Source organism: Saccopteryx bilineata, chromosome 1 (assembly GCF_036850765.1).
Source record: "Saccopteryx bilineata isolate mSacBil1 chromosome 1, mSacBil1_pri_phased_curated, whole genome shotgun sequence".
Lineage (NCBI taxonomy): Eukaryota > Metazoa > Chordata > Mammalia > Chiroptera > Emballonuridae > Saccopteryx > Saccopteryx bilineata.
Genome location: NC_089490.1, coordinates 333,835,426 through 333,848,918, shown reverse-complemented (window position 1 = coordinate 333,848,918; position 13,493 = coordinate 333,835,426). Strand labels below are relative to the sequence as shown.

General features: G+C 40.1%; 1 protein-coding gene across 2 annotated transcripts in view; it reads left to right on the top strand.

The window, feature by feature from the left end:
- Positions 1 to 13,493, top strand: part of CCDC81 (coiled-coil domain containing 81) — a 49,599-nt gene that overhangs the window by 34,868 nt on the left and 1,238 nt on the right. For both annotated transcript variants that reach the window (XM_066253696.1, XM_066253695.1), the window contains 4 exons: positions 563 to 732; positions 2,227 to 2,305; positions 2,522 to 2,742; positions 12,020 to 12,145. In XM_066253696.1, coding sequence (XP_066109793.1) covers positions 563 to 732; positions 2,227 to 2,305; positions 2,522 to 2,742; positions 12,020 to 12,145 — 596 coding nt within the window. The remainder of the gene's footprint in view (positions 1 to 562; positions 733 to 2,226; positions 2,306 to 2,521; positions 2,743 to 12,019; positions 12,146 to 13,493) is intronic.

The window sequence follows — 13,493 nt, the reverse complement described above, 5'->3', positions numbered from 1 at the left end:
GAGCCAGTGTTCGGTTCTCTCTCTCCTCACCTCTGCTCTATCCTTGCTCATGCTTTTGCACTCACTCAGAATTCCTTCTTCTTTCTTCTCTGTTTTGTATGTACTAGCTCAGGACTTACTCCATGGAGTTCTTTTTCATTAATCTTGCTCAAATATTGGGCTGTGGTCAGTTCTGCTCAGATTTATCCTTGAGCACAATCATATTATTCTGTGAGTTTTCTCAATACTAACTGGTCAGTGTGTTGAAGATTTATAAATATTATAAATTAATAAATACTTGCCTGGCCTGTGGCGGCACAGTGGATAAAGCTTCGACCTGGAATGCTGAGGTTGCTGGTTTGAAACCCTGGGCTTGCCTGGTTAAGGCACATATGGGAGTTGATGCTTCCTGCTCTTCCTCTCCCCTCTTTCTCTCTCTCTCTCTCTCTCTCCTCTCTAAAGTGAATAAATTAAAAAAATAATTAATACTTCCTGATTGATTTTAGTCTCTGAATTATTACCTTTATTCTTTGTTGTTTTTTTGGTATTCTAAAATAAATAAATTGCTTCTCTTTCACTCTAGAAATCCTTCCTCCTTGATAAACGGCCATTTAGTCATGAGAATAATGCTTTAAAGGAAGAGCATTTTAAAAGTCTCCGGAAACAAATGGTTAATAAACGGGAAAAGGAGCTAAACGAAAGAAAAAATCAAAAGTTGATGGAACACCTAGAACAAGTGCAGCTTGCAGAGGAGTGAGTCTAGCTGGACATGTTCAGGAAAACGGATTCGGGGTTTTCATGTGAAGCTTATTTCCCTGTGGGATTGACTCAGTATTGGTCGTTTAGCACAGTGGTCCCCAAACCCTGGGCTGTGGACTGTACTGGTCCATGGGCCATTTGGTACCGGTCCGAAGAGAAATAATAAATAACTTACATTATTTCCATTTTATTTATATTTAAGTCTGAACGATGTTTTATTTTTAAAAAATGACCAGATTCCCTCTGTTACATCGTCTATGACTCACTCTTGCCGCTTGTCTCGGTCACGTAATACATTTATCCATCCCATCCTAAAGGCCGGTCCGTGAAAATATTTTCTGACATTAAACCGGTCTGTGGCCCAAAAAAGGTTGGGGACCACTGGTTTAGCACAACTGTAACCAATTGAGCAAACTAACCCAGCTAGTGGCCAATACCATAGTATAATATCATTAGAGAAATGAAAAAGCCATTGTATTATAATTATCATCACAGTAATGATTGCCAGTCTACAATTACTTTAATAATAGAGTCTCATTTTGCATTATTGTGTGATTACTAATCCCGGTAGATGGAGGAAGAGACTTGTCTTGAGCAGGGCATCATCCCTAGCTATTCCCAGATGATCTCAAGGCGAAGCTGAGGTTTTATTAGTGTGTAGGGCTGTCCTCTGGAACCCGAGGGCAGGAATGTTTGGGAAATAAAAAGCCATGTTATAAAAGCTTTCCCTCTGCTGATGCCCACAGTTCCTTAAATGTCATTGTCTTTATTTCAGCTCAAACGTGGATGAATGTTAGTCTCAATTCTAAATTTTCAAGGAGGAGCATCTGATTGGTCCTGTTGGGATCATCTGGGGCCCAGGATAGGATCAGGGCCACAGAGTTCAAACATTCCTAATGGGGCTACTCTTCTGACACTGAGGTTAGGAGAGCAATAAAGAAGCCTACTCCAGTGTGAGAGAGACTCTTAAAACAAATAATACTAGTTTTTGGCACCAAAAAACCATATTTCTATAATATGTATATGTTCTGTTATACCCATTGTACAGATCAGGGGGGTTCCCTGGAGATTACATATAACAGAATCATAATTTATAATAGGGAAGACCACTTCTCTTTAAAAGGAATCTTATGATGAATCGTTTTATAGTAATACTAGACACTTCCTGCTTTCCCACCTAGATGTTTTCAAAGCATAGGGAAAGGAAGAGTGCCTGTCTCAGTAGCAGTGCATTTGTCTGATCTGACTGGTCACCTGCTTCTACCTGTCTGGTCTGTCCTGTGTTTAATACATTGTCCACTAGCCTATGGGTTTGAATTCTTATTTTCGTTCTTAAAATGAAGGCTCCTGTAAGGAAATTTCACTTTTTATTTATCAGACTCTTGTTCCTATGAATACTTATTAGACATGTTTTGATGATGTTAATCTGTACTACTAAAGACTCGGTAGCAAACGTTGGCCCCACCTTTTCTTATTCTTAACTGTCAGACTTGCCGCCCAAAGAGCCAAATATATACAAGATAAGATGGAAGAAACAGAGTGTTACAAGCGAGATTTGGATGCACAGGTAAGGAAACAGTGATTAAGTTAAAGATTGTGCAGTGCTTCAGTAGCAGTCTAAATATATGTACAAATACCATAAGGCTGTGAATACCCTTTTGTGTTATCCATTTGGTGGTTTTGAGGCCCCTGTTTCTTCCTGTAGGTTTTGTGCTACAGCTTTGTACATCAAGTGTATTCCTTGGTATAACTGTAATCTGCATTACGTGTGTCCCTGTTTCAGATCAAGAACAAATCCTCCCAGCTGCCCGCATTTGAGTCAGTGTCTTCTGCGCCCGTCTTTGGTAAAGATGAACGTGCGCTGATGACGGAGAGGCGACTGTGGGAACAGAATTGCATGAAGCACCAGCTGGAGGAGTCTGTGAACCGCAAGAGGAAAGCCATCCTGAGCCAGCTGGCAGACCGAGAGTGGGATTTGCAGGTGCTTCAGAAGACAAGGAAAGAGTAAGAGACCACGGATCATTCTTCCTCCTCCTCCCCACCGTCTCTCCCCTATTTTCCCCTTCTCTTTCTTATATAACAGTCAAGATTAGTGAACATACTGAGGAATTACTATGTGCAAAATATCATGCTAAGCTTATTGCCACATTTCCCCATGTAGAAGACGCACCCTTTATTGAAAAATTTGAGGTCTAAAAACTGGGTGCATCTTATACAGTGGTTGCAGATATTTTTACTTGCATTTTCTGTTTTTTCACTCGTTGTAGATGAATAAAATTTGTTTTTGCACTCGTTGTAGATGAATAAAACTTGAGTTCAATAACTTTATGTAATACATTTTTTCCCCCAAATTTCGGGCCCCAAAATTAAGGTGCCTCTTATACATGGGAGCGTCTTATACAGGGAGAACTATGGTATATGCTTCCTCTTGTTTCATCCTTGCAATTCACTCTATGAAGAAAAGTTATCACATTAAAAAAACAAACAAAAAAACCCCTTAAACTCTCTTGATCTCATTTCTCTCTCCAGTTACCCCTCCATATTTTTCCTTCCTTTTCCAGTACCACTTCTTAAAAGAGTTTTCCATACCAGCCCTATCCATTGAAAATACAGTGTGAGCCACAAATGTGTGTTGTGCTCAAATAGACACAGACGTGGAACTCAGGCCCTTTCCCAACATCCACTACACCCCTTTCTTCAAACACCTGTGCATGTCATAAGCTGTACTGATGATTGCTGGGGAGGCGGCGGGGAGGGTAACAGCAGGCAGAGGAGGACTTCATACCTATCAATGTAAATGTCTTTACATTCAAACACCAGACGCCTAGTTTCTTAAAGGGCCAACTGAGGCACCCCGCCAATGGGGAATTTTTAAAAGGCCTGGTCAGCTCTCAGCCTCACAACATCTCCTTGGCTCCTTCTTGCCTTCCCATTTTGCATATCTCCTCTCCCTCCTCCAGCCCAGATTGCCACAGAGAACTCCAGTTTCTTCTTTGTAGATGATTAGCAATTCTCAGATCTTTGATTAGAATGATAAAATCATCAAAGCACTCAGGAGTTCCAAAAGGGCTTTTCTTCAAAAGAACCTCCTCTTTTTAGAAGGCAGCTCTACTTAGAAAAAATTATTTTATTAAAATTTTATAAATGGTCACTGGGATAGTTCAAAGATCTGTTATGTTCTATACCAAATAGGCTCGGACATGAAAATGTGAGTACAATAGTAGGTTGAAAAGGAGTATGTTGTGATAAGGGTGGGGTTGGATTGTTAGTAGAGAGAGATAAGAGCAGTGGTGGGATTCAGCCAGTTCACACCTGTTCAGCAGAACCGATACCTAATTTTTTGCTGAGTTTAGTGAATGGTTGTTAAAATGGCATTTTTTAAAATTTTTTTATTTTTTTATATTTTTTAAATAAATTTTTATTAATGTTAATGGGATGACATTAATAAATCAGGGTGCATATATTCAAAGAAAACATGTCTAGGTTATCTTGTCATTAAATTATGTTGCATACCCCTCGCCCAGAGTCAGATTGTCCTCCGTCACCCTCTATCTAGTTTTCTCTGTGCCCCTCCCCCTCCCCCTCCCCCTAACTCTCTCCCTCCTTCCTTCCTGTGTCCTCCCTCCCCCCACCCCTGGTAACTACCACACTTTTGTCCATGTCTCTTGTCTCGTTTTTATGTTCCACCAATGTATGGAATCATGTAGTTCTTGTTTTTTTCTGATTTATTTATTTCACTCCATATAATGTTATCAAGATCCCACCATTTTGCTGTAAATGATCTGATGTCATCATTTCTTATGGCTGAGTAGTATTCCATAGTGTATATGTGCCACATCTTCTTTATCCAGTCTTCTATTGAAGGGCTTTTTGGTTGTTTCCATGTCTTCGCCACTGTGAACAGTGCTGCAATGAACATGGGGCTACATGTGTCTTTACGTATCAATGTTTCTGAGTTTTTGGGGTATATACCCAGTAGAGGGATTGCTGGGTCATAAGGTAGTTCTATTTTCAGTTTTTTGAGGAACCACCATACTTTCCTCCATAATGGTTGTACTACTTTACAGTCCCACCAACAGTGGATGAGAGTTCCCTTTTCTCCACAGCCTCTCCAACATTTGCTATTACCTGTCTTGTTAATAATAGCTAATCTGCCCTGGCCGGTTGGCTCAGCGGTAGAGCGTCGGCCTAGCGTGCGGAGGACCCGGGTTCGATTCCCGGCCAGGGCACATAGGAGAAGCGCCCATTTGCTTCTCCACCCCTCCGCCACGCTTTCCTCACTGTCTCTCTCTTCCCCTCCCGCAGCCAAGGCTCCATTGGAGCAAAGATGGCCCGGGCGCTGGGCATGGCTCTGTGGCCTCTGCCTCAGGCGCTAGAGTGGCTCTGGTCGCAATATGGCGACGCCCAGGATGGGCAGAGCATCGCCCCCTGGGGGGCAGAGCACCGCCCCTGGTGGGCGTGCCGGGTGGATCCCGGTCGGGCGCATGCGGGAGTCTGTCTGACTGTCTCTCCCTGTTTCCAGCTTCAGAAAAATGAAAAAATGAAAAAAAAAATAATAGCTAATCTAACAGGTGTGAGGTGGTATCTCATTGTAGTTTTGATTTGCATTTCTCTAATAATTAATGAAGCTGAGCATCTTTTCATATATCTGTTGGCCATAAAATGGCATTTGAAATTAGGGTTCTTTCTAAGGTGGGTGCCTGGGCAGCCACCCAATGTGGAAATCATAAATTTACATTCCTTATTTTTTTTTTACGTTCATCTGCACAACAGCATATTCTAAGCACCCATAGTAATGTTCAGTCCTTCCATAGGTGAAAAAAATTTGATGAAACTATACTTGTATTATTTATTTATTCATTTCATAAAACTCATTATACCGTTGATGAAACACTACATTTTATTTATTTATTTTTGTATTTCTCTGAAATGGAAGCAGGGAGGAAAAAAGACAGATTCCCACATGTGCCAGATTGGGATCCACTCGGCATGCCCACCAGGGGGGATGCTCTGCCCATCTGGGCTGTTGCTCTGTTGCAACCAGAGACATTCTAGTGCCTGCGGCGGAGACTATGGAGCTATCCTCAGCAGCCGGGCCAACTTTGCTCCAGTGGAGCTTTGGCTGCGGGAGGGGAAGAGAGAGACAGAGAGGAAGGAGAGAGGGAAGGGTGGAGAAGCAAATGGGTGCTTCTCTTGTGTGCCTTGGCTGGGAATTGAACCTGGGACTTCCACATACTGGGCCGACACTCTACTGCTGAGCCAACCGGCCAAGGCTGCAATACTATAAATACATTTTAATTTCTTCTCATTTGTTAGTTCCGTAAACAGACATATAACGTAAAGAGAAAAAAATGCCAAACAACCAGGGAGTGACAAGCTGTCATTGGTAATATCTGAAATAACAGTTTTATTGTTTTTTGTCAGGTATTATCTAACATTTTTTCATTAATATTTTAAAACTCTTTCTTATAATTTAGTTTCATGTGCTTCTTTTATTGTTCTTATTTAAGTATTAAATGCATGAAATAATAAACTACCTTTTGGTATATTGTTTCTTTATACTTAAAATGGTAATTAGGGCAGAGAACTGGTTGTTAAATTATCTTCCCCTCATGGATGAATACCTTGGGTCTCCAAGACCACTTCCAGTATCCATTCAGATAGATTGGTGTGCTTCTGCCATTTTACTAGTGTGATATTGGGCATGTTACATAACTCTGAGAGCGCTGGTTTCCTTATCAGTTTATAGGGGTAATGCTATTATCTACCTCCAGAGTGGTTGAAGGTTAAAGGAAAGAATTCTTGTAAATAGCTTCTGTTTTGCAGCAAACAGCCTTCTCTTGTCCCATGGTAGCTCTGCCATTCCACGCAGCCGGTCACAGCCAGTTCTGGGACCCTTTGTGTTTGTTGCAGAGATTATTACAGTTTTCTCCTCTGCTTCTAGCCCTTGGCTTCTCTACTTGGTCTCTGAAACTTGGAGTTAGGAGGGTAAAACTTGCCACTTCCAAGCTGTGTGATCTGAATTAAAGTGCAGATGAGCTCTTTGAGCCCTCTCAAAGGGCTCATATGATTTCATATGATTATATGAAAAAGCAGGAGAATCACACCTGCCCTACCTAACCTTACTATGAGAGAGAACTCAATGAGATTATGTATGTGGGAGCATTTTTGGAAACTACAAAACTTTGAACAAATACAAACTGTGGTCTTTATTTTGTGGTCATAGACCTCATTTTCTGTATAGGTCAGGTCCTGGTTTTCTGTTGTTATATCCTTTCCTGATTATTCCAGAGTCTCCCACTTCTCTTATCTGTTCTTACTACCTGCCCTCTGGTCCGTCTCAAAATGTGCTCTTAGGTCTTTGTGTGGTAAAGAGAAGGTCATTTTCTTTCAGAGGGAACAATTTAGTCTGTGTAATTCAAACAGGCCTGCTAAAACATTTTTTTGTTTTATTTTATTTTTTAAAAAAGTTGTTATTTTAAAAATATAACAATTTATGCTAATTAAAATGCCAATTGGTGGAGAGATTAAAAAACAGATTAATAATCGCCCCAATCTGCCTGACTAGGAAGTGGTGCAGTGGATGGAGCATTGGACTGGGATCCAGAAGATCAGGTTCGAAACCTCGAGGTTACCAGCCTGAGCACGGGCTCACCAGTTTGAGCGTGGGGTTGCTGGCTTGAGCGTGGGATCACAGACATGACCCCATGGTTGCTGGCTTGAGTCCAAAGGTCGCTGACTTGAAGCCCAAGGTTGCTGGCTTGAGCAAGGGGTCACTCACTCTGCTGTAGCCCCCTGGTCAAGGCACATATGAAAAAGCAATCAATGAACAACTAAAGAACCGCAACAAAGAATTGATGCTTCTCATCTCTCTCCTTTCCTGTCTGTCCCTATCTTCCCTCTCTCTGACTCTTTCTCTGTCTCTGTCAAAAAAAAATATATATCTCCCCCAATTTAACCAAGTAGTCAGTTTTAAGATTAATGTGTAAACTTCTATATTTTGGCCCTGGCTGGTTTGCTCAGTGGGTAGAGCATTGGCCTGGTGTGTGGACATCCCAGGTTCAAACCCAGTCAGAGTACAAGAAGAAGCAACCATTTGCTTCTTTCCTTCTCCCCTCCCCCTTCTCTCTCTCTTCTCTTCTGCAACCAGTGGTTTAATTGGTCTGAGTGTGGCCCCCAGGTGCTGAGCATAGTTTGGTTGATTCAAGCATTGGCCCTAGACGGGAGTTGCTGGGTTGATACCAGTCAGGGCACATGTGGGAGTCTGTATTTCCCCTCCTCTCACTTAAAAAAACAAACAAGAAAACTCCTATCTTTTCCTATCCCTTACAAACATATTAAAACAATATGCACTTATATTTTCTCTCCAGTTTTGTAAATGAAAAATGAGACCATGAGCTTTTATACATTACAACCCAACTTTTCTTTAATCTTATAATGTGTTATTATATTTGTCAGTGCATATATGTGGAATTCATTCTTCATTAAATTAATAATATGGATTGTCATAATTTTACTTTTGTACTATTAATCAACATTCAGTTTGTTTCTAGATATTTTGCTGTAACAATTTTGCATTAAACATTTTAAATATATACAGGTTTTATATATAATTTATACTTTTCTATTGGATAAATTCCTAAAAGTGGGGTTGCTAGATCAAGCACATGGAGCATTTTAAATATTAACAGATACTGTCAGTTTGCTTTCTAAAAAGGTACAACAATCTGCTTCCACCAGCAGTCTGCTGAGAATACTATTTGCCTCTCCTTTAGCCCTATTTTATTTTCGTACTTTGTAGGCATTTAAATTAAACATTTAGCTTATCTTTCCAAATATTATAAGGGCCTAAAAGCATATGAAAAGGTGTTCACATCAGCAATCATTAGGGAAATACAAATCAAAACCACAATAAGATAGCTGCTTATTAACAAATGTTTTCCATATTCTGTGAAAGGTGTGTTTAATAAACCTTATTCAACCATCAGCTGTCATCGTTTGCTCTGCTTGAAGTAGAAGTCATTGAGTATTTAACTATATTTTTGCCTTTCCAAGATAAGAGATATTTTGTGTTTTATTGAATATTTATTTATGTGAACCTGAGATAGAGTGATTCTCCACCCCAGTGAATAAAGATGGCAAGGTAGGAAGGTGAGATTTAAAATATGTATTTTTGCCTGACCAGGCAGTGCACAGTGGATAGAGCATAGGACTGGGAAGCAGAGGACCCAGGTTTGCAACCCTGAGGTCACTGGTTTGAGCACGGGCTCATCTGGCTTAATCACAGGCTCATCAACTTGCGCGCTGAGTTGCTGGCTTGAGCGTGGGATCATAGACATGACCTCATGGTCGCTGGCTTGAGCCCAAAGGTTGCTGGCTTGAACAAGGGGTCACTAGCTCTGCTATAGCCCCCTGGTCGAGGCATTATATGAGAAAGCAATCAATGAACAACTAAGGTGACAATATGAAGAACTGATGCTTCTCATCTCCCTCCCTTCCTATCTGTATGTCCTTCTTTCTGACTCTCTCTGTCTCTGTCAAAAAAAAGTGTTTTATATTATACAATTTAAAATTTTAATTGCAGTAGTCTATATATCCTGGAGTGCCACCTCTATGGCAGTGTGAATGGAATAAGCAATTAGTAAATTGTTAAGGTCTGTCCCCCGCCCCCCACAACTCACTTACATAGATACAGGACAAAGTCTTTTACTATTTAAGATGTATATCAGTGTAATGTATACATATATGATGGCTATCTTATTATTTTTAGGGCTTTATGAAAAAATTTATACATTTGCTGAACAGTATAATAATTTTTCACAAATGCAAAGACAAAATGTGCTATTGTTTGTCTTGAATTATAATTTCTGTGGTTTGATTGCCTTGTGAAATATACAAATGAAGAACAATTATATATATCAGTATATTTTTTTCTTACAAGCACACACATCATGAAACATTGAACAAGTACTTAAAAACTATTCAAAAGATGAGAGAGGAAGAAAATTTCCTCATTAGTTGTAGACAAAGCTATTAAATGCAAATATGATGTAAAGGGAAGAAAATAAAGAAAACTAAGACAAGTGGCAGGAGTGGGGGGGGAGAGAGAGAATGAGAGAGAGAGAGGGGGAGAGAGAGAGAGAGAGAGAGAGAGAGAGAAAGACACTATCTCACATGCATTAAGATGGCTACTTTGAGAAACTAGAAAATGGTGTTAGCAAGGGAAACATAGGAACCCTATGCACTGTTGTGGGAATTGAAAATGGTGCAGCCCCTATTGAGAACAGTATGATGGTTCTTCAAAAAATTAAAAAATAAAATTACAATATGATTTAATAATTTCAATTCTGGATATATATTTAAAAAATTGAAAACAGGATCTCGAAGAGATATTTGCATACCCATGTTCATATCAGCATTATTATTCACAATAGCTGAGCAATGGCAGTGACCCAGATGTTCAACTACAGATGAATGAATAAACAAAATGTGCTATTTATGTACAATGGAATATTATTCAGTCTTAAAAAGGAAGGAAATTCTTACACATGCTATAATAGGGATAAACTTTGAGGACATTATGCTAAGTGAAATAAGCTAGTTACAGAAAGACAAATACAAGGTGATTTCACTTAAATACGGTATTTAGAATAGTCAAGTTCATGGAAACAAAGTAGCATGGTGATTGCCAGGGGTCAGAGGGAGAGAGAAACGGGGAGTTGTTTAAAAAGTATAGTTTTGGCCCTGGCCGGTTGACTCAGTGGTAGAACGTCGGCCTGGCGTGTAGGAGTCCCCGGTTCAATTTCCGGCCAGGGCACACAGGAGAGGCGCCCATCTGCTTCTCCACCCCTCCCCCTCTCCTTCCTCTCTGTCTCTCTCTTCCCCTCCCGCAGCCAAGGCTCCATTGGAGCAAAAGATGGCCCGGGCGCTGGGGATGGCTCCTTGGCCTCTGCCCCAGGCGCTAGAGTGGCTCTGGTCGCAACAGAGCGATGCCCCAGATGGGCAGAGCATCGCCCCCTGGTGGACGTGCTGGGTGGATCCTGGTCGGGTGCATGCGGGAGTCAGTCTGACTGCCTCCTCGTTTCCAGCATCAGAAAAAATACAAAAAAAAGAAAAGAAAAGAAAAAAAAAGTATAGTTTCATTTTTACAATGTGTGAAGAGTTCTGAATATTGGTTGTACAACAATATTAATGTACTTAACACTATCTGTACAATTAAAAGTGGTTAAGTTGTTCAATTTTGTTATGTGTTACTATAATTAAAAAACCATGGAAAGAAAAAAAGTTATAAAAAAACATATAATAGGTATCATTCAGTCATTGAGTTCCCATTGTGTGATAGGTATTGATACTTTCTGTATATTATTTTGTTTATATAATGACTGCTTGAACCAATGCTTATTACAGGAAAATGTGGCCATGCTGTTAGGAAAAGTGAACCAGCACAGAGAGCATTATTGATTTTTATTGGAGGGTCCTGACATCTAGTGCTGGTGGCTACCTGTAACAGAAAGACATTCAGAGCAGGCTGAATCAACGGTCACACAGAGTCCCTTCTAGACTATTGAGAACTGGTGGTAAGAGTATCAGTTTGTCAAGAAATAGATACATATAAGTTATTTGAGCCAGGTTTAAGGTGATTCCCAACAGCAGTGACTATGCATTTGGATACCAGTAATAGAAGCATTTAACATTGGGAACATTGGAACGTTGTACTTGAAGAGATATACAGTAATCACTTCTTCTTTGAAGATATGACCTTTATAAAACACTTCTTCTTTGTTGTTGTTGTTGTTTTACCCTTTTTACAATGTTAAATATTTTCTTGATTTTCTCTTTTTCACCTTTGTACACTTGTCTATATTGTCTTGTAAAATGTCTATAGCAATTGGTAGGCTAATACTGGCACCTGTGAGGTTGTAATAATATGAAATAAACAAACTACTGGAAATCCAGTTGAGATGATTCTTCAGAGCAGTTAAATTGGCTTCAAAGGAAATTAATAGCTTTAAAGGCTGATTTTGCTAATTGGAAAAAGGTTTCAATCCTGCTAACTTAAACCAGAATTGAAGATGAAAGTCCTAAAGCTATAAATAGAGAATGAGGAGTTTCACTTTTTTTTTGTTTGTTTACAGTGTTCAGGCCTTTTAGTATATTTCAAAAAGCAGTGAACAAAACCAGAAAGTTTTTGTTTAATTTATCATAAAAGAAATGGGGCTCTCAAGGTTGCATGCCCTTTCCCAGTATTGTGAATGGAATCTGACTGTTCTGTTGTTTCTAGGTACTTGGCAGATAAACGTGCAGAAGCGAAGCACGTGAACAGAATAAACCGAAGCTTACAGGAGGACTGGAGACGGAGTGTTGAAATGAAGAGGCAGCGGGAGCTGGAGGAGAAGGCTTTCCAGAGGTAATACCTGATTGGAACTAGAAGTTCTTTGTTTGCAGAGAAAATCTCCCTGCTCCTTGTTTACTTTCCTCTAACTGTGGGATGGCAAATAGGTTTCAAGTGGCAACTTCAGGTGACTAGTAGTGGCTTTGCGGAGGAAAGGATTCTGGGCTCAGTGGGAAAAACTGCTCTGATGTATTAGAAATGTCTGTTAGGAATAAGGGGTTGGAGAATATTGTGTTGTATGTCATATAGGTGCCATTCCTGCCCTAATCTTTGCCTCTGCATAGGGTGGCTTTTTCTTTTCTTTTCTTTTTTTTGTGTGTGTGAAGGGTGGGGAGGCACAGAGACAAGAAGGCAGGAATTCTCTCTGGAAAGAACTAGTTGGGAATAGGGAGAATGCGTTTCCATCTGAACACTTGCAAGGCTTACAGAATTATCATTTAAGAGCAGAGTCAAAGGGTTGTGGTAAGATTGACAGCTGAAAAAGTGAGAAACTCATTATGGAACCAACTGAAAACATCTTCCTGAAATGTATCTTCATATCCTCTGCAACTATCTTTTTACAGTCTAGAGCCAGGGACTCTACGTATCATTTTGAAAATTAACACCAACTTTGGAGAGGCAGCGAATATTTTTTTAATTTGTAAGTTGAGGAAAGTAAACACTTGTCTGTCTGACTTGGTTAACACAGGAGTTCTGCAGATCAAATAAGGAAGTGGGAAAGTACTCCTCTTAAAAATATGTAAACACTTTACAAATGTAAGCTATGATTTCATAGAATGTTAAAAACTTGAAAAAACATCAGGCCTCTACAATCCAATGTTATGAAAACCCTTAATGTAACAAAATAATAAATTGCCCATTATCAACTAATTTGTATCACGGGTAAAATTTGTTATAATGGATATTGATCTGTAACTCTGCTTTTCCTTTAGATGTTCTTTGAGAGCATTTTTTGTTTTGCCTGTTTTCGTAGTGGGTAGAACCCATACAGGGTGACAGTGAAAGTATGAGGGATGACGTGGAAAACAGGTTCCACAGAGAAAGTGGGGAAGAGGAGGCAGAAGGGGAACTGCAGATTTTAAGCTATTTCCTCCCTGTCGGGAGGAAGCTGGTAAAAGGCAATGAGATTAATGACGGGGGATTTTAGTTGGATTTTGGAAGAATGCTGGGCCAACATGGTGACCAAAGATGGGGAAACACAGGAAATAGCCTTGAGTGACAGGATGACACAGCTGCTCCAAGGACATGGCAGAGCAGACCTATGATTCCCTGAAGACCTAGGCCAAACTGTGGGCAGGGACTCCAGCAGGCAGCAGGCAGGGTGAAGGAATTGGTTGGTTTTAAAGAGAAAACAAAGCAAATG